We start from the raw sequence: 27716 nt of genomic DNA, 5'->3' as shown, positions 1-27716 counted from the left end.
GGCTCTGCGTTCCTTCTGGGGTCTCTCCGGAGATGAGGGCGGCAGGGCGGGGAGTTCTCTCCGCGAAGTACCATGCTGAGAAAGCCTGGGTTCATATGGCAAGTTGGTTCCTTAAAATTCACTACATTACGCCGCGTCTCTAGCCCCTTTCTCTCCCGCAAGACGTTAGAAAAAAGCGAAGGACTCATCAGTGTCTTAACATTTACTGGGCTCTTGCAATGTGTCGGGCGATGAGTACCTCATCCTTGCGTCTAGTCCTCCCAACGAATCCATGCGATAAGTAAGTCATTACACCCACTTTGCAGATTCCATCTCGAAGGTCAAAGGATTTAACTTTCCTAGGGTCACACAGCAGGAAAACAGTACAATCAGTATTTGAGCACAGTCGGTGTGACTCCACAGACCCCAGTGAACGGACAATATGACTCGATATCAAGTTAAAATGAAAAAAAGGTATAATTATTCTGGGAGAATGTTGGGCAAATCATTTTTATGGGCCTGAAGCTTTTTAACATTTAGAAAGAGGGAGTATCTTTTTCCAAGCTTCTAGGACACCGATGGGATTACCAATTGAGGCTGATGTCTATTGTATTTAAATCATGCTAAATCTGTGCGTGGTCTTTCTCCAAGGATTAATATCGTAAATGGCAACAAATAAAACCTGTAATCTCGCAAAGCTGCTGGAAGAACTCTCCCTGTCCACAGTTTTATGTACTTCTTGATTATTTGCACACTGAATCTGTATCAAAAGAGTTAGTGAATTTTATTACAGCCAGTCATTTCTGTCCCAAGAGCAGTTTTAAAAGGGTTAAACTGTCCCCGCCCCCTCAGCCCGTGGCGGATTCTGGGCAGCTCTTCTGTGCTCCCCTCTCCCTTCCACCGAAAGTGGGAGATTCAAATGTACTCAGGTATTTAAAAATCTCAAGCTGAATATTGTATAAGATTGTTTGGATGGAGAATAAAGCTGCAGTACAATCACTCTTTGATTGATCTCTAAGTCTTTTGGTGCCCTAAAACCTCTACCTCATTGCTTATTTTAAAAGAACTAAAAATTAACTCAAAATTCTACATTTAAGGAGTACTGTAATGTCTATTTTTCTTTGTAAGAGTTGTGTTAAGTACAATGGAGGATACAAATATGAAAAATCAGTGATCCTTTATGAATTTATATTTATGTAGGGATGATACGATGAGAATACAAATAGCTAACGTTGAGATATGTGAAGTTTAAATAAAGGGTTGTGAAAAATCGAAGGGTGGACCCGAGGTCTTCCCTGATCACAGAAAATCATTTTTCCCTTCGATTTTTCACAGCTCTTTTATTTACTCTTCTCTTCTGATAGTTCAGTGGCAGTTATTTGTAGGAAACTGAGGTTCAGGGATTAAACGATTTGCTACACAGGTAGTATGATGCAAAGTAGGATTAAGAACCTTGATGAACTTACTTTTATTGGAATGCATTTGCTAACATCTCTCAAAAGTTGGTCTTTGGACTTTCCTGAGGCCTCTGTTAAAAATGTAAATATCTGGTCCCCCCTTACTAAGAAACTCTAAAGGTGGGGTTCAGGAAGTCCTATTGTGAACTAGCCCCACAGGTGATTCTAATGCCCAATCAAGTTTGGGAATCAGTGCTCTATGAGCACTTTGAAAATTTAAAAAGTAGAGTATAGGTACAAGGCATTGTTTCTGGACTATCCAGGCCAGTATTCACTGGGATGTATATTTTTCCCATCTGTATAAAAATTATCTAACACCTCAGTTTTTAATCTTCTTATTTAAACATCCAGAGATAACAGAAACTTGTAGCCCAGTCCCAGGTCCGGTTGTTGACTTAAATGGCACACACAAACACACACACACACATACACATACACACCTTACTGCCATGAGGAAAATGATTGTGTCTACACATATTCCAGGCTTTCCAGCTAAATTAGAGTCAGTCCCAACTTGGGGAGTTAATAGAGTTTTACAAGAGAGCTATTTCCAGCATTTCTCAGGGAGTAAGTCAACAGGCACGAAGAATGGGTCTAGTCCTAATTGTTTGGCCAAGAAGAGGGAACAATGCCAACTACTGTTCATGCTTTTGTCTTGGCGTTTACAGACTAGATCCGTGGTATTCCTATGAATTTTTTCACCATAATAAATGATTCCCTATTGTGGCTTAGTCAAGTTATTTACAAGTCTGTTATTATAGACCATGCTGTAATAAACATCCTTATACATACCATTTTCGTACTGTTTTGGTATTTCTTTTGAGCAAATTCCAAAGAAAAATCACTGGATCAAAGGGATGTTCATTGAAAATCATTTTACCTCATAAAATTGCTTGAAACTGGCCTTCACCAACAATGTGTCAGCGTGACTGTTTATATACACCCTTTCTGAGGAAGGATATGAAAGTTCTTTTAGAGCATTGCCAATATGAAAGGTGAAAAACCACATCCAATGTTATGTTTATAACAGGGTTTTAAAGCAGAATTGCTTCTGACTTAGTTTTGCCTGAGGGCCCAAGGTATGTGGACATCCCCGTATTCCAAAGTGAGGAGCTGGGCCTCCTAGGCTGGACTTATAAAGGAGCTGGTTGGAAGTGGCTTTGCTTTCCTTAGGTACCCACTCTCCTCCAGCCTGTAAAAAGCACTGGAAAAATCAAGAAAGGAAGTGGAAACTGGCAATGACAATAAAGATTTCTTTGGACAGAGCTGATATACTGTGAGTTTCACTTCCTCTCTCCAATGGTTCGGGGTGAGGTGATCCATCAAGCTTAGTGAGAGACACTTCAAGATCACGCAGAGACCTTGATATGAGGCCTCTGCAGTTTGAAGGGGGTTGGTGTTGACACAGGCTTGGGAAAGTCTATGTTTGGAGGCTGATCAAAGCAGCCTGTGACATCAGAGTAGAGAGAAGTAGCCACATTACTATTGATGGCAGGTCAAAGGTGTGAATATCCTGTTGACCAGATGCGGACCCCAGTGCAGTGTGTGGGTTTACGGTTTTCTTATATCCTGTCCAACGGAACCCAATGGACAGACAAGGAGAAAGAAGGTGGAAGAGGTGTAATGATGGATGTCCAGGGCCTGTGAGAAGAATTATATGCAAACAGCCAAACGTTTAGCAGAGGTGAATTTGCCTGCATCAAGGGAACTGAGATGTCCTCAGCAGTTAGGGTTAGGGTGTGTGTGTGTGTGTGTGTGTGTGTGTGTGTGTGTGTGTGTGTGTGTGTCCTCTGAAGACTCCATAAAGCACCATAAGAGAAAGAGTATACTTTAAACTCTACCCGGACCCGAGTCGGTACTGTTGGATGCTGTAACAAAGTACCCCAGAGTGGGTGGCTTAAACAATAGAATTTTATTGCTTCACAGTTCTGGAGGCTTGAAGTGTGAAATCAAGGTGTCAGCAGGGTTGGTTTCTTCTGAGGGCTGTGGGGAAGGATCTCTGCTTGGCTGGTAGATGGCCGTCTTCTCCCTGTGTCTCTTCATATCATTTTCCCTCTATGTTTGTCTGTCATGTGTCCAAATTCCCCCTTTTTATAAGAACGCTAGTCTTATTGGATTAGGGCCCACCTTAATTACCTCACTATAACTTGATTTCCTCAGTAAAGATCCTTTCTCCAAATAAGGCCACATTTTGAGGTGCTGGGGGTTAGGACTCCAACTTATGTTTTTTTCAGAGGAGAGGAGGATACAAGTCAACTCATAACAGGTGCCATGATGGTAAGCTATCCCAAAGGGGTCAGAGGTGAGGGGTCAGGGGCAGAAAAGATCTTAAGTGATTGGTAAATGTGCAGAAGTGAGGAAATAGAGACCTCTTCCCTTGCCTCCATTTTTGTTTTCCCCACTTTCTATCTGGAGTTGGGCTGAGCTGGGAGCGGGGAGCAGCTTTACCTTCAAATGCAATTCAGAGTTTTGATTTTTACACAGTTTTGGACATTTTAGTTACTGAAATCAATATGTTTTCTGTGGTTAGAAGTGACAACACAACTTTTTTTTTTTAATATCAGAGAGTAATGAGAAAATGCAAAAAAAACCCCAGCCTTACAGAGTTGGTTTGGATAAATAGTAGCAAGGTAAACTAAAGTTGATTTCTGGTAGCCTTCTCTGAGTTCTACTTAGTGATCTAACTTACATCTGGTTATACTTAGTTTGCTTTTTTGTTTTTATTTTTTATTTTTTTGGCCAAACAACATGTGGGATCTTAACTCCCAGACCAGGGATTGAACCCACAGTCCCTGCATTGGAAGCATGGAGTCTTAACCACTGGACCGCCAGGGAAGTCCCTTAGTTTGCAATAACTAGCAATAAAAATTTTAAAAAATAACTAGCAATGTTGAACTTTTTCTCATCTCTTTGGTTTCATATGTTTTTGTCTGTTTGTTTTACTGTATGTGTGATTTGCTTGCTTGTGTACTTTTCGATCATACTGTTCATTTTTTTATCAATTCAAAACTGCTTGTTATGTATAAGTACATTAACTCCACTTCAGTTGTATATGTTTTGATTTTTTTTTCATTTTTCAGTATGTCTTTTAATTTTTTTTTGAGGCATGACCATTATGATTTTTTTTTTTTTTTTTCGGCTATGTCACGCAGCTTGTGGGATCTTAGTTCCCTGACCAGGGATCGAACTTGGGCCCTTGGCCGTGAAAGCGAGGAGTCTGACCACTGGACCGCCAGCGAATTCCCCATTATGTTTTTCTTTAAGCAGAAAAATCTGACAGTAATTTTCTTAAGAGTTTTTGCCTCTGATCATATGCTTATAAAGGCCAGAGGTAGGGATCTAACATAATTCTTTTCCAAGTTGAAAATTCTCATTTAATATGTGACTTTATAATGTACTAAATTCCCACATAATTTTTTTGATTCCTTTTGACACTTTATTCCGTTCTCATGTTCTCTCTGTTCTGAAACCAGTGATACACTGTTTTAATCATTGTTACTTTATTACACATTTTTATATATGTCTTGTCAAGGTCTCCATTTTTGCACTTTACTTTGCAAAAAACATTATGGCACGTTTTGCATGTTTGGTCTTCAAGATAAAATTTAAGACTTTTTGTTAAATTCCATCTTCTCTCCCTTTCCATTTTTATTTCCTTGGCCAGAATTGTTGTTCTTCATATTTTTGTGTGTGTGTGTTCATTTTAATCTCAGAATCATTTGCACTTCTGAGCAAGACTCAAGGCTTTTGCTGTTTCAAAGAACTACAGGCTCTCAGTTGGGAGGGGCTAGAGGAGTCAAGTATTTAGTTCTACCTCCTCATCAGCATGTTATCTTCAATCATGAACTTGCTACAAGTCATTCAGATAGCTGGTTAAAGGCAAGTACTGTTGCATATTGTTTTTATTTTATTTTTTATTAAAAATTTATTTATTTATTTATGTATTTAATGGTATTTCAGGAAATTGATTTATTAGCATAGGTTTCAGAGCTTAAAGCTGGCATCGCTGAGACAACTCTAAAGAGTGTACCTGCAAACAAAGTCAAGGACTTGGTTCCAGAAGCAGGCAACTGTATGAACGCTGATTGGCAAACCCAGACCCAAAGGAACAAGAATCATTTACTTGTGAAATTTAATTGTAGTCAGTTGTTTTGGAATATTTTTGGTTTTTTAAAAAATTTTTATTGGAGTATAGGTGATTTGCAGTGTTGTGTTAGTTTCAGGTGTACAGTAAAGTGAATCACTTATACATATACATGTATCCACTCTTTTTTAGATTCTTTTCCCATATAGGCCATTACAAAGTATTGAGTAGAGTTCCCTATGCTGTACAGTAAGTCCATATTAGTTATCTATTTTATATATAGTAGTGTGTATATGTCAATCCCAATCTTTCAATTTATCCCTCCCCGCCCTTACTCCCTGGTAACCATAAGTTTGTTTTCTACATCTGTGACTCTGTTTCTGTTTTGTAGATAAGTTCATTTGTACCTTTTAAAACTTGTTTTAATTGAAATATAGTTGACATACAATATTATGTTAGTTTCAGATGTACTACATAATGACTTGACACTTGCATACATTATGAAATGTTCCCCACGATAAGTCTTGCAACCATCTGGACCCATAAATAGTTATTACGATATTATTGATCACATTCCTTATGCTATATATTCCCTTGACTTATTTATTATATAACTGAGGTTTGTACCTCTTAACCCCCTTCACCTATTTCACTGCTCCCCTTCTGGCAATCACCTGTTTGTTCTCTGTATCTGTGAATCTGTTTTCATTTTGTTTTGTTTGCTTGTTTGTTTTTAGATTCCACACATAAGTGAGATCATGCAATATTTGTCTTTCTTTGTCTGACTTATTTCACTTAGCACAATACCCTCTAGATCCATCTAGATTGTCACAAATGGTAAGATTTCTATTGATAGACACTTAGGTTGCTTCCATATCTTGGCTATTGTAAATAGTGCTGCAATAAACATTGCAGTGTTTATATCTTTTTGAATTATATTTTTTTATATCTTCATCAGGTCCATACTCAGAAGTGAAATTGCTGGATCGTATGGCAGTTCTATTTAAATTTTTAAAGGAGGCTCCATACGGTTTTTCATAGTGGCTGCATCGATTTACAATCCTACCAACAGTACACGAGGGTTCTAATTTCTCCACATCCTTGCCAACACTTGTTATTTGTTGTCTTTTTGATGATAGCCATTCTGACAGGTGTGAGGTTGTTTCTCATTGTGGTTTTGATTTGCTGATTAACAATATTGAGCATCTTTTCATGTACCTGTTGGTTTCTGTATGTTTTCTTTGAAAAAAAATGTCTATTCAGGTCCTCTGCCCATTTTAAAATCAGGTGTTTTTTTTTTCATGTTGAGTTGTATGAGTTCTTTGTGTATTTTGGATATGAATCTCTCATCAGATACATCATTTGCAAATATCTTCTTACACTTAGTAGGCTGCCTTTTCACTTGATTGATAGTTTCCTTTGCTGTACAAAAGCTTTCTAGTTTGATGTAGTCCCATTTTTAAAATTTTTGCTTTTGTTTCTCTTGCCTAAGGAGACATATCCAAAAAAATACTGCTAAGGCTGATGTCAGAGAGCTTACTGCCTCTGTTTCCTTCTAGGAGTTTTATGGTTTCAGGTCTTACATTTACAACTTTAATCCATTTTGAGTTTATTTTTGTATATGGTGTGAGGAAGTAGTCTCATTTGATTCTTTTGCACATAGCTGTTCAGTTTTCCCAAAACCATTTATTAAAGGAGCTGTCTTTTCCCCGTCATATATTCTTGTCTCCTTCATTGTAGCTTAATTGACCATATAAGTGTGGTTTATTTCTGGATCCACTAGTCTGTTCCTTTGATCTATTTTTTGTGCCAGTACCATACTGTTTAGATTACTGTAGCTTTGAAGTGTAGTTTGAAATCAGGGAGCATGATACCTCCAGCTTTGTTCTTCTTTCTCAAATTGCTTTGGCTATTCAGGGTCTTTTGTGTTTCCATACAAATTTTAGAATTTGTTCTAGTTCTGTGATCAGTGTCTTATAGTTTTCTGAGTACAAGTATTTTCCCTCTTTGGTTAGATTTATTCTTATTTTATCCTTTTTGATGCAATTATAAGTGGGATTGTTTTCTTAATTGTTCTGATAGTTTGTTGTTAGTATATAGAAACATGACATTTCTTTATATTAATTTGTATCCTGCAACTTTATTGAATTCATTTATTAGCTCTAGTTATTTGGTAATGTCTCGAATTTCTATATGTAGTATCATGTCATCTGCAAACAGTGATAGTTTTATTTATTCCTTTCCAATTTGGATTCCTTTTATTTCTTTTTTCTTTGTCTGACTGCTGTGACTAGGACTTCCAATACTATGTTGAATAAAAGTGGCAAGAATAGGCATCCTTGTCTTGTTCCTGATCTTGGAGGAAATGCTTTCAGCTTTTCATGCTTGAGTAAGATATTGACTGTAGGCTTGCCTTTATCATGTAGAGGTATGTTCCCTCTATATCCACTTTGTTAATTCCTTACTATTTTTAAATAGGGGAAAAGTATTTGGTAGCAATCTTCCTTCCTTTTTCTCCTGCATCTTCGCAAAAGTGGTTATGCATAACTGACCACTCCCTAAAGGAGGCTTAGCCTTTACCAGCCATGACCACTAGAGGTCACAAAAGCACTTATTGTAGTCACTGAAACAACGGAATGCAGTCTGGGGCATTACAGATTACGCAAAAATGAACCCACACAGACTACATTTAATTAAGGTGCTTCCTCAAAGGGGAATTGCAACTTCTCATAGCAGACCCATTGTCAACCTCAATCCCCTGTCCCCCACCCCTGCCAATACAGATGAACACAGTTAATTACTAGGTAGATAGTTAAAACGAGGTTTTCATACATGAAACCAGCCTGAGATTCCCCCTAGTTTTTCATGCCCCTCTTTTTCCTTCAATTTCTATCATTAGAGCAAATGCTGGGTGTGGAATACACACACACACACCTTCCTTTGGTTGCCCAATTTTTTGTTAAAGGAGAAAAAGTCATCTTTGTTTAAAATAATTTCCCCCCATTTCCATTGCTCAATTATTATGTGTTGAATGGAGAAAACTTAGAAACCAGAGAAACAAATAAACAAAAAAACATCAATCACTAATCATTCTATCATGCAGAGATAACCACTGTCACACCCTGGGACGGATGATATTGTGATGTTGTGTAGTCTGATTGCTTCACTTGGCTATGCATGAATGTCTTTTCATGTCATCAAGTATTTATCTTCAACATGAATTTTAGTGACTTATAAGAATCCCATCATACAGACCCACCAGGGTTTACCTATGCATTGCTCTGTTTTTGGATATACACATTGTTTCCATGTTTTCCATATTACAAACATTATGATATGTTATGAGAGAGCACTTATTCACCACTCCCTGAGGGTTTCTACCATTGTAACAGTCCTGGTCTTTTTCGGGGATACGGTGACTTACCTAATAGTTGTGATGGGTGTGAGGATCTGGGCCTGTGTGGTTCACGCCTCTTTCTCCTGGGAGCCAGATTGTTACCAGAGAGCAGGTTCTTACTCTGAGTTGCCAGGAGGGGAGGCCTGTGATGGGGCCGTGAAGTCTGTCCGCTTCTGGGCTTCAGTTTTAGGAACTGTATTGAGGCTGCATATCTAAGTTTTTTTCTCTAATCATCCCAGCTGACATTTAGATTCTTATATATATATCTGTGTCCTCTTATGATTTCCCCCTTTCTATAAATTTCAGAATTAGGACTTTTGGGGATCAAAGTGTATATCTTATGTCTTTTGATACAAATGTTCATATTCTTCTCTAGAAAGTTTGTTCCAGTGTTGACTCCAACAAGCAGAATTTACCAGTTGATTGTCTTAAATTTTTCTCCCAAAGATCTGTAACTTCCGTATTTATATACATATGTAGGACAGGGTGAGATTATAGATCTATATTTTATATCTAAAATATTATATGTATTATTTATGGGACACAGTTATATATCTACATTTAATATATAAAACATATTATATGTTAAATTTATATTAATATTAAATACACATTATGTTCATATTAATATATTAAATACATATATAAATTATATAAAATATATTTGAAATGTGATTTACGCAGAACAAATATTGGAAATGGAAGGGGAGAGTTGTGATATATCGATAACATGATTTACCTAGTTCTGAACCATCTGGGAGCTTCATATGAAATAATTTTGGTCACTTTATGTATGGATGAATGTGTGTGTACATATATATGTTTACACTAGGTGATTTGAAAAGGAGTACTTGGTGTAAGAAATAAAAATAGAAGTTTTAAAGATACATCATTTCCTTTATAGAATAAAAGAGTGTGTTGGTTAATTAATCAAAAAGATCAGAATGACCTTCCAAAATATCAGCGAGACGCCCCCTTTTCCCCCTCACCGTAGGTTTAAATGATGACTGGCCGTCATTGTCTTGAGAAGCCGGACTTTTTCTTTCATGGGTCACAGATGTTGAAACTCCAGTGAAGTTTGCATCATTTATTTTACATTGTGGTTTCCACGTTTTAACCAGGAATATGGTAGCATTGTAAATACCGACTATTTTGCACAGATTTGAAATGAGGTGAAAAAAAAATTCCAGCCGTCCTCTGGGGACGTTTGATAGAAGCTCAATCCTTCTCCTCCTTAGTACTGTGTGAAGTTGGCTGTGATGTGCTCGTGGTTGAAGGGTCTGTAGTCAGCAACTCCTGGAAACAAGCAGAGAACAACACGAGGTGCCCACGGTGCCCATAACCACGCCACCCTCCCACGGGACCAGCCCATTAAATTGGTTAGAGAGACAAAATCGCCAAAGAGTTGATTAGTATGAAGGGAGAATGGAACTGAGATTCAGGGGTCCTTGTTTCCAGGTTCTCAGTTGCCATGTGGAGCACATCTTTGGCCAAGCCCCTTATCTTGTGCCAGCCTCCTTCCCTCATACACACTATTGTACTACTAGTATTTATGCTGAAGAATTATTTTCAGGATTAGAAATAATGACTGCCAAATGCCTCATACAGTATCTGACACATAATAAGTATGCAAGAAAGCAGTTACTATTAAAATGGCTTATGTAAGCCAAATTTAGAGCATTCAAGGCAGGAACTCATGTTCATTTTGGAAGATTTTGTAAGAAGTGAGGAAGGGCAGTGGGTTGAGAATTCTTTTCTTTCTGGGCAGGAAACACAGATGATGACATAATCGATGATTAACTCTGAAGTAGCCAGGCATCAGAAAGCATGACAATTTCAGGCCCAAATCTTTTTGGATCTCAGAGGATTTTCTTTTCCCCAGAGAAGAAAAGTAACTGGCAGACATGAGAATTAGCCTGATTTAAGTTCCCAGGGCAATTCTTGAGATGAAGGTGGTAAGAGAATTAATAACAATAGTGATTAGCATTTTTGAACAAATGCCATGCAAAAGGTACTGAATTTACTCATTTCAAACACATTATTTCTTATCCTCACAATAACCTAAGAAATGGTTATTGCTCTTTCCATATTATGGCTGTGGGCACTGTGCCTCAGAGAAGATTCATTATTTGCCTAGTATAGCTAGAAAATAAGAGAAGGGGCTTCAGGAATTCCCTGGTGGTGCAGTGGTTAGGACTCAGCGCTTTTACTGCTGGGCCCAGGTTTGATCCCTGGTCAGGGAACTAAGATCCTGCAAGCTGTATGGTGTGGCAAAAAAAAAAAAAAAAAAAAAAGAGAGAGAGAGAGAGAAGGGTATCCTAACCAAGGCTTATGTGACTCTAAGATCTTTCTTAAATGCTGTGCTTCAATTCCACAAATTCTGAACAGAGTTTTTTGTCAAATCCATGGTAGGCTCTAGGAAAAACGTCTCTCTCATTGTAGTCTTGGATAATGAAGCATCTTGACAAAGCACGGTGACAATGAACATCAGGTTAACTAGGTAACATCATCCTTCGACAAAACCATAGACCAGTACTCTTTAAGTTGCAGGATATTTTAGTATTTGCACAAACATTTTAAAGATTGTTAAGGTTTTGCTGAAGTCTGAGTTTTATTCTTCCCACTTTCCCCACCCAAACATTCTTCTTTCTGGTGATTTTTAACAACACTACAACAAAAGAAGGCGAAGAATGGATTTTGAGTGAAGCTGTGGTCTTGATTATCTGCTCTACCACATACTACGTGTATACCTTGGGCAAGTCCCTTTTTTATTTGTGAGACTTAGTTTTTTTTGTTGTAAAAAGAGTCACTAATGCCTACAGAGTTGATGTGAGTATAAAATAAGATAACGTTACTACATTAATAGATGTTATCTTATCCCTCTCATTTATTTCCCACTGGCTATGAATTCACTGTTCTTTTGCTTTACACATACATGTTTAATTTTTTAACCCCAAATTGGCCATCTTCTTAGATCACACACTTAAAAAAAAAAATCTTTCTCACATCTGCTTTTTCCTTCTTTAGCTCTTACTACTTTAGGTCAATCCACTTTTCTTGTTCACTGGATATTTTCCCACTGGCTCGGAGTGGAGTTAGGATTCTTGATTTTTTCAAAAGCTATTTTAGAGAGCTACCCATCTGTTCTATCTTTCTATCTATCTATCAACACTGTATATATATTCATAATATATCTGCATATGTACATACGTATGTAACAGCTATATGTACAATTATTGTATATATATATACAGTCTCACAATTATTTATCGATTAAATAAATGAATAAATTAAATATGGCAATGAAAGAATTAGCCTTCAAACGATGGAGAAAATGCCCACATTCCTTTTCTTCTCTCACCTTCATTTAAAGGTGTTTTGCCGCTCAGGAACTGCCAATGCGTCTTGTGATTAACATTTTCAGCGATATTGTTAATAGAAGAGACCATAGGTCCCCAGGGTGTCATTGTAGTTTCAAATCTGTAAGAATAAAATCATATACGATTAATACCTCACTTTAAGTCAGGCAATAAGAAGTTAAGATGAAGGGACAGAGACCTTCTAAATGCTTTAAAGATCAGAAAAAATCATGTTTCAAAGAGAAAATGCAAATGACTAATGAACATAAAATTACTTCACTTGGAATTAAATAAAAATAAAATGAACAGATTTTTAAAAAAACTATCAATAAGCAAATTTTTAAAATGTAAATGTCCAACAATGGGCAAAAAAATTAGGTGAGTGATGGAATGAATATCCAAGATTGACTCTTTTGCAGTTATGAAAATCATAATTTTCAATATTTTTCAGTGAAATGGGAAAATGCTTATGCAATAATATTAAGTGAAAATGTGGGATACACGTTGTATCAGAAATATCTATCTCGTATATTATGGATCACAACTATTTGTAATATGCATGGAGAAAATACCTATAAAATTATAAAAAATATCAACAGTGATTATATTGTGGATAGACTATAGATGCTTTGTTTTCTTCTTCATGCTTTCCCCCCTCAAAATTTCTTCTATGTGTATTTATTACATTTATAGTTAGGAAAAGTTAAATCAGGCAAAATTAAAGCTAAGCTTAGAGAAGAAGTAAAGTATATTCAGCAGGTTGTTGGAAAATTAAGTATTCTCGAAATGCAATCTTTATCTTGACCTGTTCTACAGAAGTTAGGGAAGTTATGGAGCTGGTCTGTGGGCGGCAGACACGTGTACTTATCCTAACCCTGGAGAACAGATCCCATGTCACTCGTGTATTCCTTGGCCTTTGTCAGTCTTTCTCCTGGACATCTGTCTGCAGAATTTGGATTGGGCCATCTTTCCTTTGAAAGTATCTCCTCTTTTCCTTTCCATGACCTGGCATCTTCCCCCTCCTCCTCCTACAGCTTAGGCTTCTCCATATTTCTCTACTGTTCCCTCTTTTTGCAAACTATAAACATTCCCCAAAGTTTAATGTTCTCCTTTGTGATTTATTTTTATATCTTTCCCTTTCCCAGCTGGGTAGTAGAAAGAACATAAGAGTCAGTCAAATCTGGGTTCAGATCTCAATTCCACTAGTTGCATGTTATGTGATCTTCAGAATATTACTTAACCATTTTGGGCCTAAGTGGTTCTATCTGTAAAATGGGAATAATTATATCTGTCTCGTGGTTTATTGGAAGCATTGTATCTGCCACCTACTACACTGTCCCTAACTTCAGTCGTCAACTCTATCAGGTGACTACCCAATCTCTTTTGCTTGTCCTGACCTCTTTTTCTAGGACTTCCTTTATACCTCTAAAAGCTTCCTAATGTTTCTGTTTTGAATGCCAACAATTAATCATCTAAAGGAATTGGGTTTTTCTCTGAAGGACATTCTTTCTTCCTGACACTCCTACCAATAGTTTTGAAGCTTCTTGCTCTTGACCCCCACATCCAGTCACTCATGAGCCCTGGGGCATCTTCCTTGGTATGAGTACGTTTCTCCTAGATGAAGTCCTCATCAGTTTACAGCTTCATTTCTGTAGTCATGCCCTAGCTTTCCTCCTTGTCACTCATTCCCCAGACCAATTAACATTTTACAATATGACTTTTCTTACTCAAAAACTTTCAACCCTTCTCTGCAACATGAAGTCCGAATTCCTTAGCCTGGTATTTCAGGCTTTCTACAATATCACCCAATCTATCCTTCCAGACATCATTCATTTAATTCAGTCCTGTATTCTCTTGTCTAGTCAAGCTGGTCTACTCATTGACCTTAAATTCCTTGCTCAGTCCTGTCTTGAATGCTTTGTCCTCACCATCCCCCTCTTCCTTGAATACCATCCTTCCATATCTTCCTGTATGGTACCTATTCTTTGAATGTGGTCCAAAGCCACCAGCCTTCCTTGACTCTTCTAATCCACACTGTGCTCTCTCTCCTTTGAATTCCTGTTTTAAAAACTCCATCTTATATTGACTTGAATGATTTAATTTTTATGAGAGCCTTGCCTAGTTACTAGATTGCAGGCTCCTCAAAGGGCTATTAAATAAAGATCTGTTACATTATCAGAAGGGAAAAAAGCAAGAAAATGAAGGAAGGAGAGAGAGAATGGGAATTCAGGTTGGGCTTGGGAGGAGTGGTGCATGTCACTTCTAACACTCACTTGAATGTGGGGTTTTCGCGCTGTGCTTCCTCTAGGACAACAAGTAGCACTGATCCTCTTTTTACACTAACATTGATGGTCTCATTGAAGAGACGCTCCACACCCCTCAGCTGGTTATTTATGGTGTATTTGACGGTGATATTGTATGCTGAGGTGGGAACAGGGCTAGGAGGGTTGGGTAGAGTTGGTTGCACTTCATGACCTGGGAAGAGCAAAGAGGCCAAGTTTGTTAAAGATTATGGGGTTTGTAGTATAGGTACAAAATCTCTGTTATTGGCAGCTTATACCAGAACACATTTCAAGAGATGACAGTGGTTTTGTGTCCTTTGTGGATTGTTCTGAAGAACTGGTGTGACCTATGAAGCTCTCATTTCCATCCTAGAGAATTGATCGTAGCTGAAGAACTGACAGCTAGCTTAATAACGAACGTTTATTTTGTTAAAAGGATTTGTAAACTGAAGGGAGGATTGTGAGCCCTAAGTCATGTATTTTACATGGTGCTCTCTGTTCACTTGGGGTTTTTTGTTAACCCGAAGAATCTGGAAGCAAAGGTAGTAAGTTTCAGACCATTTAACAAAATACCTGGGCACCTAGTGTAGAATCCTAGGAAGGACTCCATGGCCACCTTGTTCAAGTTGGGAAATCTTTGGGAAGCAGCCTAAGGAGTTAGTGAATGTGGCTATGTTTGGTATGATTGTGGTCAGATTGCTTAATTGTGGTCTCTATAGATTCTGTACTGAGATAGACAAGGAGCTTACTAATCTCTGCTTATCTCAGGAAGTCCATGCAACATAAGATGAATCATACTTTATGTTAGTATTTGATTAGAAAGAAGAGTTGGAGGACTCTATACCAAAGACTCTGGGGTGATAAATTTTTTTGCAGGACTCTACTTTCTAGATGTATATTTCTGCCATGTTTGAATTTTAAGTATCTCTGTATTATATTTGTAAATGGATAAAATAAAGATATTTCAAATAAAAAGGTAATGTGCCAGATTTCCACCCCGTCCCTTTGGTGTGCTGTGAGCACATTTTTATATCTCCAAGTCTTGGCTGAAATGTCAACTCTGTTCTTCTCCTAAGGTTCCCAAACTCAATGATCGGTCATACTTTCTTTGCTTTTGCACTGTATATGGTTTCTATTTCTGCTTAATACTTATTTCATTCTTCCAAATATTGTAGTTTTTGTCTACATACCATCTCCTGACTTTGTAAATAGCAGATATGATAAGATATTGCCTAATGTTTGGTGCATTTGTCAAATGAATGAATGAAGTCATATGTTATTTGACTGTTAGGACCATGGATCTTCTCTCTCCACAAGCATCCAACAAAATGATTTACCTGTAGTAGGTGCTCAGTAAATGTGTGTTGAATGAAGTGGACGTGGGAGCAGAATTCTGAGGGCAGGACAGCACGGCTGCATGCTAACACACAACTCTTAGGAACTGGCCCTGCCTACATGGCAGTCATGGATTTAACAAGCCCTTATGCCACTTAAAATTGGTCCAAGTATCATTCCTGGCATAAGTTGCCACTTTATAGGGAGAGACAGATGTTAAGAGTTCTTACCAGGGCTGCAAGACACATGGGGTACATCTAGGTATGTCTTGCCTTTCAGGGAAGGGAGGATTTGGGCAATGGACACGGGGTTGTGGAATTTCCCCTCCTTAATCTCATCCAGTACAGAATCCATGGTCTTCTGGCAGTTCCACTCCTTGTTAGGTCGTTCAGGTGTCACAGAGAGAGCCTGGGGCCGGGGTGGGGGTGGGAGGGTGGGGAGAGAGAGAGAGACAGATTAGGTATAGCTGAGAGTTGGCCTTTATTAGCTTTATAAGGGACAGACTTGATCACTAATCTTTGTGATCAACCAGAGTCCAAAACCGAAGCTGCACGAGGTTCAGGACAACATCTGTCTTATTCACAGCTGTGTCCCCACTGCTTAGTTCAGTGTCTGTCACATAGCAGTCACACAATAAATATCTGAGCTACACTCAGATTCAGGGAGTGCTATTAGGGCTGCTGTATTTACTAACAGTTCTTGCATGTAGAAGGAGGATGAGAGCTGGCAAAGCAAGCTCCTGGGGCAGATTTAGTGTAGGACAACCTGGCCAGCTAACAGTAGTAGACTTCTTTTGTTTTTTGTTGTTCTACACACCCTTTGGTGGACTCTACCCACATTCTTTGATCATGTCAGTACTGTCAGCTAGAGGCTCCACGATCCTGGCCACAAGGGTGGACTTGTGGGCTGGGCTAATCGTAGAGTGCCATCCTGTTGGTGACAGTGATTGATGGACACATGCACTAATCAGAGTCCTTCCACGATACACAGACATTGGGAGAGAGAAACATTTCTTCCGCCTTGCTGGGGTTAGTAATCATTGAGGGGTTAGTAATCATTGAGGTGCTAGTGACCATCTTTCTCAGCCACTCTGAAGAAGCCATACAGCAGGAGAGAATGAGAAAAACTATGGCAGAGAGATGATGAAAGAGTGATCCCTGATATGATTTGAGCCCTCTATTCTGACTAATCCTGAAATCACCTAATCGAGCCCTGGATCCCCCAGTTTATGTGAAATAGTAAATCTCCATTTTTTTTTCTTAAGCAAACATTATTTGGGTTTCTGTTATTTGCAAAATGAGTCTTGATGAATACACCAAGCAAGTCACTCTACTTTGCTGAGTTTTCTGTCTCATGGGTAAAACAGAAATCATAGTTCCTGCCTACCTTTGGGGCGGTCATTGGAGGTTCAGATGGGATGCTATGCAAAAGCATTTTGTAATGGTGTGTTGGGAAGCTGTCCTTAGCACCTCCCTGCCTTTAGGGTTGTGCTGACTCATCCACCAGAGCATGTTAATGGGCTGGGGTTGCTGATGACCCATTCACCTGAAGCTTTGAATGGGAAATGGGAGAAGGGAGGGGAGCCAGAAATGCCTGTGAGCTAGAGGCAGTACTGTGAGCAACTAGGCAGTTTTGACAGGCTCTGTTAACCTCCCTAACCATGACAATGGCTCTTCCCAGAGGCCCCTTTACAGGGCAGTTTGGTTAAAGGGCATCAGTTAGGCTTTCCCAGCAACCGTATCTGTATCTCGTCCACTTGCCATATTCATATCCCAAATCCCACTAAGTGAGATGTATCCCCTTGGGATAAAACATCACAACACCAACTCTTTAGAAAGGAGTAATGCATTAGCCAGTTAGAAGTCAATAATAACTTCGCATGAAGAAGTTTATGTCCCCAAGTTAGGTTCTTGTCAGAGGAACCTTGAAAGCGTTGGAATATTTATGGAAGAAAGAGGAGGAAATGCCTCTGGGAAACAAAGTGGGTGGCCTAGGTCACTTGAAGGGCACTGACAGCTGGCAGAGGGTGAGTGAAGGCTGCAAAGGAAGCTAAATATCACCTCTCTTCCACTGGGAGAGATCACAAACAATTATTAAATGCCACATTGTGCCTGTGACTTTTTTATACCTTTGCTATTATGGGGAAAATGAAATTCCAGGAAATTCAATATTTGCCTAAGATGGTGGCCAATCTGGGATGCAAACCCAAGTTGTTACAGCCTTAGAAACCCTTTGTTTTTGACACCAGAACATTTTAGATTAGAAAAAGTTTATATAGTAGATATCTGGTGATTTCAGACTTCAGACTGCCTGGGTAAACTCTGGCGTAACTCAGGTAGGGAGAGGTTATGTATCCTAACTGATAAGTAATCCATGTGGCCTTTGATATCTGGATATGGATGATATCTGGATATGGAGGTCCTGCCTTTTTCCAAAGAATAACTTTAATTCCCAGGTACAGCTTTTCACGGTGTACTCTGCAGGTGCTAAAATCCCAAATAGAATTCACAAACCAAATTAGCAAAAGCAAACACTTCTCTGTCTGGCTCTAAGGTGAGCAAGGTTATTTTAAGTGCGTCATGAATAAAACTTGCCTTAGATTTCTTCAAGACTTCCTTTGTTCCCCGACAAAGCTTTCTAGACCTGAGCCCTGGCAGTGTTTTGTTCTCTGACAAAATTTTATTGACCACGACATGATGTAGAAACTAACTTTATTTTCATTAGTTGGTCCTATGGCACATTGGAGTGGGGACTTTGTATTTACTCTTATGTTTAACATGAACTAATTTCTAGTCTATTTATGTCCTTTGCTCATTTTTTAATCTTAATTTTAAAAAATATTTTAAAAATTGAGATGTAATTGACATATAACATTATATTTGTTTCAGGTGTAGTAACAAATGATTTGATATTTGTATACATTGTCAAATGGTCACAGTTTAAGTCTAGTTAACATTCATCACCACACATAGTTTCATTGTTATGAGAACTTTTAAGATTTACTCTCTTAGTAACTTTCAAATATATAATACAGTATTATTAACAATAGTCACCATACTGTACATTACATCACTAATTTTTAATGTATAGAATATCAGACCAGTCTCCAACCCCCTGCACTAGTCCAGAGCTAAATTAGATTTAGGGTTGGCATTGTAACTCCATGGTTCTGTTTCTTTATTTTTTATTGATGTATAGTTGATTTACAATATTATTTTAGTTTCAGGCATATGGTATAGTGATTCAGTATTTTTGCAGATTATACTCCATTATAGATTATTACAAGATAATGGCTATAATTCCCTGTGCTATACAGTATATCCTTGTTGCTTATCTATTTTATACGTAGTAGTTTGTACCTGTTAGTCCCATACCCCTAATTTGCCCCTCCCCCCTTCCCTCTCCCCTTTGGTAACCACAAGTTTGTTTTCTATATCTATGAGTCTGTTTCTGTTTTGCATATACATTCATTTGTATTATTTTTTAGATGCCACATATAGGTGATATCATGCAGCATTTATCTTTCTTTCCTTGTTTTAATTCACTAAGCATAATATTATGATTCTCTGTTTCTTGGGATTTCCAAGTTGGGAAGGTCATGATGTAGTTTTTCTATTAATCCCATGGGGCATTTTGAGACTCTGGAGCATAAATTTCTTAGTTTGGACTACAGGATTTGGCCACAGATGACCCTTTAATTTTTTATTCTAGTTGGTTCTCTCTCCCCGTTATTATTGGTGTGTTTTCCACGGGAAGATGTTGCCCTAATCAATGGAAGGGGAGGGGTGTGTGTGTGTGTGTGTGTGTGTGTGTGGTTGTACTTGGAGCTATATCAAGCAGCATCTTATACAATCCAAGCCTGAGACTCTATACTAGGGAAGCATAGGACTGAGTATAGACTTGATGACCAGACACATCTGGCGCTGCCATATATTAGGGATCTTTGTGAGGTTGAACTGAGACTGAGATAGTAAAAGACCTTGACAAAGACTAGATGTCCAGGCAGTTTTAGATTATTTTCATTAATCATTTTGAATACAATCCCACCTTTTTTTGGATCAAGGTAAAGATCTGATAAAAGAACACTTGATTGGCAGCATGGAATCAGAAGATTCAATATTTTTTGAGGACCTCCTTGAATATCCTTATATTTTAATACACCAAACTTTCAATTGTCTATAATTATTATGAACAAACTGATCATTATTCATAATAAACCAATATATTTCTTGGATTTATTTATTTATTTATTTTTCCATGGAAGGGAAAAGAGTTCATGCATATTTGGTTTTATACTTTACCTGTGAGGTAGGGATGAATTAACACTTACCTGCATTTCACCAGTAGAGAAACTGAGGCACAGGTGCCGTAAGGAATCTACCTCTATTCACAGTAGCTGGTCCTCCCCAGAGGTACTACCAGAAGCCTGGTCTCTTGGTCCTACAATCCAGGCTTAGGGACATGGACCCAGCGAAGGGCATCCATGACGCATTTACCTGCATGGCAAGGCCAGTGCTGTAGATGTCTCCGATGATGCCATTGTCTTGGATCCTCATGCTGATATTCTCCACAGTATTCTTTAGTACCTGACCGAACAGGACTCCGTAACCTTCCTCTGAACCTACGGGGATCTTGTGGTACATACAGGTCAGAGCCAAGGTCACCATTGCTCCTGTGTCTGAGAATCACAGCACGGGATAAGACAACCACCACCACCACAATATGAACAACTAACATTTGTGTGCTTATTGTGTTCAGGTTCATTACCTCCTTTACCCTTCAGGACAGTCTGTGAAATAGGACCTATAATTATCTCCATTTAGGGGATGAGGAAATGGAGGCTCAGAGAGGTTAGGTAACTGCCCAAGGCCACACACCTGAATGCAGATCTGTATGACTCCACAGCTCATGCTTTGAATGAAAGTCAACTAGCAGCATTTTCAATCCCACTTCTCTTGTCCCAATGTTTATCTTTCAAAATGTCAGCAGTGGTGAAGGTCCAGCCATCACCACCTCTCACTGAAGTCCTCTCTGTCACCCCACACAACAAGTGTAGTCTCTTTTCTGGATTCCTTTAGCATTTGTTGTTCGTACCTGTTTTGCAATCTCGGCACTCTCTGCTGTTACTGTGCCCTGTGTGTTCTCGGATGGGGGGAGGGCGGGGATTTTCATCTCCCATAGTACCCAGCACAAGGGCTTTTTTCATTATTTCATTCTTATTATGTATGAACTGAATGGGCAAACTCTGGCATGACGAGAACAGAACAAATCAAAGACTTGCCAGATGGCACTTTTTTCATCAATCTTTTCCTCCCCACCCTAATCTCCAACCAAAATTTCATCACCTCATTAAGGATGACAATGTTGGCAAAGAAGTCCCAATTTCCTGAACTGGCAGAGAGGTCCCAGCAATGCATGAGGTCCCAGATGGGAAACAGAGGCCAGTCTGTGTTTGACCCATGGGGAGGGTACTTGAGTAAATATCTACCTGTGTGCTGGTCTGATAAAGCCTGAAAGGAGAGAGGTTGCTCATGTGGCATGTATAAGGGGTGAAAACCTGAGATAATACTGTTGCTTAGATAGTGGTAGAGGAGAAAAGATGACCACCAATGAGGGGCATAACAGTGGCCCCCACAGAGGGCATCATACAGAGAAGGGATCGTTATGTGCAGAAGAAGGACATGGTGTGGTAGAGGACAGAGCTTCCATTCACAAGCAGCCACGTGCTTGCAGGATGAAGGAATAAGATGGTTCCAGAGCATCCTTGAAGGGGAGCATTATGGGTTTAATGTTCAGAGAGTAGCTGTTTAGTATAAAGAGAATATTTGGGGACTTCCCTGGTGGCACAGTGGTTAAGAATCCGCCTGCCAACGCAGGGGACATGGGTTCGAGCCCTGGTCCAGGAAGATCCCACATGCCGCGGAGCAACGAAGCCCGTGCGCCACAACTACTGAGCCTGCACTCTAGAGCCCACAAGCCACAACTACTGAAGCCTGCGTGCTGCAACTACTGAAGCCCATGCACCTAGAGCCCTGCTCCAACCCTGCTCGCCACAACTAGAGAAAGCCCACAAACAGCAACAAAGACCCAACACAGCCAAAAAAAAAAAAAAAGAGAGAGAATATTTGGATGTAGTAAGGAGAAGCATCGAGAAGAATAGAGTGTGGAAACAACAGCAGCGATTTAAGAGGAGGTTCAGGGTGGGACTGAGTCCAGACACTGATTTAATAATTTAATCACTCGTCTGGGAACAACTCCTGACTTGGATGACATATTTATTGTTCTCAATGGAGATTCTGATTTGTCTGTAACTGTCAGACATGTCAAGTATTGTCCTGGTTTCTGTTTTATTTTCTCTCTTTCATTTATACCTTAATTCACATGTCCAACAAATATTTGCCAAGTATCTCTCATCTACAGACATTTTCATGGTCCTGAGCTCCTCTTCCATGGAAAGCTCCCCCCCCTCCCACTTTCCCTCCAGCTCTACCCTTCAGTGACCTTGATGTTCCCAGCTCAGGGCACTGTGTGAAAGTGGTGACCTACTCACCCACGTTGAAGGGAGAGGAATTGGCCAGCAGGCTCTTGGCAAAGCGGGTCGCTATGGGTAAGGTCGTCTCCGGGTTGTTCTGGCACAGCGCCAAGATCGCCAGACTGGGCCCATAGAAGGATGAAGCATGGGTATTGAGGCCTTGGAAAGGGATAGAGGGCCTTCATAAGACTAACATTCACCATAAAGAAGATATTTGTGAAAAAGGAAAAGCCAAACCTTTTAAAGAGACATTGCTAGAAAACCTGTCCAAAAAGAAAGATACCATATGGCAAGAGATAACGTCCATGTGTCTCAGAGTAACACTGTCATCTGGCATGAGAACAGAATAAAAGGGATGCTGCTCTCTTCAATGATGGCATAGAACTGTTTCCCTGGGATAGTGGTCTATTCTAGTTCATTGGATAGGAAGTGGAGATCTCACTTGTGGGATCATCAGAGGTACTTTGTGTCTCTTGCCTAAACTTCCACTCTCCCTTCCTTTTTTTTTATAGATTTAAAATTCTCAGGAAGGGCCATTTGCCTCACTTCCCCCTCCCTTCTGATGAGGTCTTACTGGCAGGTGCCCAGTTCTCCATTTGTCTCTGTAGAATCGATACTCGGTTCCCAGGGTCTCGGCAGGAGGTGGTGAGGGCCATAATAGTGAGGGCAAGCTGGCCAATGGTAAGGTCTGTAGAAGAGAGAACAATATAGTTAAACAAAGGCGTTCTCACGGGAGAGAGCACCAGGGGCCAGGCTGAGCTCTCTGCTTCTTTCCAGATCATTTCGATTTTTTAAATAATGTGATTAGTTTTTTGATCTTTCTTAAGGAAAGAAGTATGGAAAAACATTGAAGAAGTATGGAAAAACATTAAGTAGGCCATTAATCTAGTGGCCTCTATGTGACTTGACAACCCCATAAGGAATTCCTGGTATCTGTTTAGAAAAACAGCAAGAATACCCATACAAATTCCTATATAAAAAATGTATAGTTACAAGATAATTTTAACTTTACTCAAGTTTATCTAATTTGAACCTCAAGGCAACTCCTGTGAGGTAGGCAGAACAGAGATTTTATTATTATTGTTATTGTTGTTGTTATTGCTATTAGTGTTATTGTTATTAGAATTATTTGCATTTCGCAAATGACGAACTTGTGGTTGATGGGGATCTGTGACTAGTTCCAGGTCACAGAATTAGTAAGTGGCAGAGCCAGACCTGGAAATCCACTCTTTTACATTTAATCTAGAGCTCTTTCTGCTTTACTGCCCTCCTGTGTGAATGCCCTCACTTCACACATGAGTCCTTCCAGGTACGCAGGGAAAAGTGGGTGATTCAGGTACCATCACAGGTAGCACTGGGGTGGGGCGACATGGAGGTGGGCCCTGGGGGTGGAGATTCAGGGAGCGGGCAGAGGGGCCCTGGCTTCTCACCGGCTGTGTCACTGGCCATGAGCTTGTAAGTCAGGAGCTTCTGGGCCTCCAAGTTGTAGGCTCCGGCCAGGTTCATGGCAATCAAGATGCTGGGGTTTGGGAAGGCAGAGTTGACCACGGAGCTCTCCATGAGTACTTGGATGCCATTAACCAAGGGCTGCTCTGCTAAGGGAACAGCTGCAAGGGACAAAGCCATTTACCAAACCCCTCATCCTCATTCCCTCGTCTCAGAAACATGTTTCCTGTGTCTCTTAGGAGAAGACAGGATTAGCCTTGGTATCCTCAGGGATGCTCCCTTTGGGGTGATTTTTAAAGAGCAATGGGGAAAACATTGGGCTTTTTCTTTTGAGGCCAATTAGTCCCTACATCTTCCCAAATAACCCTTATCTTTAAGAAAGTGATTTTTCACTTTGTAACATCGAGCACTATGGCTCACAGACATTTCATGCTATTTCTAGCATGTTCCTAGAAGTCACTGGTTTCCTTGCATCCATTTTTTTCTCCCTCTTACATGAAAAATATGAAAGATTTGGGATATGACCTATCCTCAGCAGGTACCCAACATTCTCACTAGTAGTGGTACCTGGTCAGAACGGCCACTGAGGGTCTTTCTCTGTATCATCAACCATCATTCCTGCAATGGTATTTCAATTTCTCTTAAAGTAAAATGCATAGACTTGCCTCTCAAAGAACTTCTGCTATTAAGTCAGGAAAGATGAACCACACACACTCACATCCTGACTCACCCGTTTTGGAACTCCTAGAGTGATCGCTATTTTCAGGCACTACCACATGAGCAGACGTCAGTGTCTGAGGTTTCTGCCTATCCCCAGGGTAACTGCTTCCCTGACCTTGGAAAAAATGCTCTACTCACAGCATGAGCTTCGGGTCTGGGTGCTGGTCCCAGTCATAGCCCAGAGAAGGGGCAGGAGTTGGAGGGTGACCCGGGCCATCCCACTCTCCCCTGTCCTGTCCATGTCTCCCGTTCACAAGTCCCAGTGTTTGCAAATAGAGTATTTCTCTACTTTTTCTTATATACGCTTCTCTTTGTAAAACAGTCTGACCTCCTCCCCCATCCTCCAGCCACTCCTAACCACTTATGCTGACCGCTCTCTCCCTGATAAAACTAATTTCCATTTGCTTATCTAAGTTTACCTACTATAGAGCCTCCAAGGTGCCTGAAGGTCACATCTAGGCCGCACAGTCATAGGAGACACTCAGGGCTTAATATGCGATGACCAAGTGTCCTTTACTAAAATCCTGGGAGGCCGGCTAATGTGTGCGTATAACAGACTTTCTCCTAAGCCTTTGCACACCCAGACAGCCTCTTGGCTGTTTATCGGCAACCACTTCATTGAGGTTTGGGGGATTCCTAAGGCACCACCTCACTTACAGTCTGAGGCACTTGCTTTCCAATACGCCCTCTTAGGCTCTCAGGTGAGCATCGGCCAGGTGAGGTCTGGCTTTATGCAATGAATTAAATTGACATGACCTGGGTTCCGGCCTAGGCTCTTTGAAGTTGTTTGATGTCGGGAAAGCAGTGGGCCATAAATTGTTTTGTTTGATTTCTCTTTCCTTATCTGGGGATGAAAGCAGTTTCAAACACCCAGGGCTTTCAGATGTTATCTTTTAAAGTAAGTAATTGCAAAGCGTGAGATCAACGAACTATATTAAGTAATATGTATATATTAAAAACTTTTTTAGAATTGTAGCTGTATAATAAAGCAAAGTATATCTCCCCCTCACACAGAGAACTGGAAATAATGAGATTATGAAGGAGGGGTCTACTTTTTTTTCTAACTACCGCATTTTAAGTAGCTCCTTTTAGGAGGCCATTCTCACAGTGACTCCCAGCTTAGACTAACGCAACATTGTAAATCAACTATACTCCGATAAAAATTGAAAAAATATACCATATGATGAAAAAGCAAAAAAAAAATTCAAATTCCTTTTAACGACCTCCAGGCCCTGTAAGATCTGGCATCTGGTTTCCTTCTGGACCTCACCTCCACCCACTTTCTCCTTTGTTCACTCTGTTCCAGCAGCACTTCTTTTTTTTTTTTTTTTTTCTGAGATTTTTTTTTTTTTTTTAACATCTTTATTGGAGTATAATTGCTTTACAATGGTGTGTTAGTTTCTGCTTTATAACAAAGTAAATCAGTTATACATACACATATGTTCCCATATCTCCTCCCTCCCTCCCGCCCTCCCTATCCCACCCCTCTAGGTGGTCACAAAGCACAGAGCTGATCTCCCTGCAGCAGCACTTCTTGTTCCTTGAACCCATCAGCCACCTTTGCTCTTGCTGTCCTCTCTGCCTGGGAAATCCTTACTCCAAATACTCTCATGGTGGCTCCCTCACTTCTTTCATGTCTCTGCTCAAAGGTCAGCTTTTAGAGAAGGCTTCCAGACCATTCCATATGAGACAGCCTCACCCCCCTGACACCCACCGTGCCCCTTACCTGCTCTGGCTCCTCTCCCTCTGTCATACTCTATGTGTAGTTCACTTACTGTCTGTCTCCTTCCCCACTAGAATGTCTGCTCCAAAGGGGCAGGAGCTTAATCTATTCTGTTCACTGCTTTGTCCCAGGTACTTGAGACACTGCCCAGCTCACAGTGGGAATCAAATGAATACTTTTTAAAAATTTTTTTTATTTTTAAAGTTTATTTCATATTATTTATTTAATTTTATTTTATTTTTTAGTTTCTGGTGTACAGCAGAGTGATTCAGTTATATATTCTTTTTCATACTCTTTTCCATTTTGTTTAGTACAGGATATTGAATATAGTTCCCTGTGCTATACAGTAGGACCTTGTTGTTTATCTATTTTATATATAGTAGTTTGTATCTGCTAATCCCCAAATCCTAATTTATCCCTCCCCCACCCCCTTTCCCCTTTGGTAACCATAGTTTGTTTTCTAAGTCTGTGAGTCTGTTTCTGTGCTGTAGATAAGTTCATTTGTATCATATTTTAGATTCCACATGTAAGTATCTTATGATATTTGTCTTTCTCTGTCTGACTTACTTCATTTAGTATGATAATCTCTAGGTCCATCCATGTTGCTGCCAAGTGGCATTATCAAATGAATACTTTCTGAATGAATGAATTAATGAACAAATATATAGCATGGGTGATTAAAAAAAAGCATTTTTTTTTTCCTTCTTGGATTAATTTGGTGGTTTCGTAGGTGAGAACACAGGATACGTATTGGGGTGTGCTAGACAGCTTCTAACATCGACCCATGTTCCCACCTCCTGGCATTCATGCTCTTATGTAATCAATCCCTTTCTCTAGCGTGCGGGCTGGCCTTGACTCTAATAAATATAATGCAGCGAAAGTGATGGGATGAGGTTGCAGTAGACCGGCTCCGTCTTGCTTGCAGTCTCTCTGGCTCTTCTTGCTTTTTGCTCTGATGAAGCAGCTGCCGCGCTGTAAGCTGCCTTATGGAGGGGCCGGCGCAGCAAAGAACTGAGAGCAGCTTCCAGCCCACAGCCAGGGAGGAAAGAATCCCGCCAAGGGTCACGAGAATGAGCTTGAAAGCAGATCCTTCCTCAGTTGAGCTTTGCGATGTAAGCAGCCCCAGCCGATATCTTGATTGCAGCCTCATGAAAGACCATGAGAGGACCCAGGTAACCTGTCCCTGGATTCCTCACCCATAGAAACTGTGAGATAATACGTGTTGTTGTTTTAAGCCATTAAGTTTTAGGGTGACTTGTTATACAGCGATATATCACTAATACACAGCATTTGGTGGGAGATGAAGCCAGAAAGACAGTTTTGGTCTGCATGGTAGAGAGCCTTGTATGCCATATGAAGGAGTAGAATAATTCCCCCACCTCCAAGAGGTCCATATCCTAAT

General features: G+C 39.9%; 2 protein-coding genes across 2 annotated transcripts in view; one reads left to right on the top strand and one right to left on the bottom strand.

The window, feature by feature from the left end:
* The window catches only part of STX3 (syntaxin 3), a 176796-nt gene that overhangs the window by 48544 nt on the left and 100536 nt on the right, over positions 1-27716 (top strand). The gene's annotated exons all lie outside the window — the stretch shown is intronic.
* CBLIF (cobalamin binding intrinsic factor) lies at positions 15-25480 on the bottom strand. The gene is made up of 9 exons (XM_082341329.1): positions 24730-25480; positions 23856-24032; positions 23000-23113; positions 22444-22584; positions 20390-20571; positions 16124-16301; positions 14550-14751; positions 12279-12397; positions 15-10213 (listed from the first exon to the last, which is right to left on the bottom strand). Exons 1-9 carry the CDS (start codon positions 24830-24832, stop codon positions 10152-10154), a joined length of 1278 nt encoding a protein of 425 aa, XP_082197455.1. The 5' UTR covers positions 24833-25480; the 3' UTR covers positions 15-10151.

This window comes from Balaenoptera borealis (genome assembly GCF_965194805.1).
Source record: "Balaenoptera borealis genome assembly, chromosome: 11".
NCBI lineage: Eukaryota > Metazoa > Chordata > Mammalia > Artiodactyla > Balaenopteridae > Balaenoptera > Balaenoptera borealis.
This window is presented reverse-complemented; position numbering and strand designations above follow the sequence as displayed.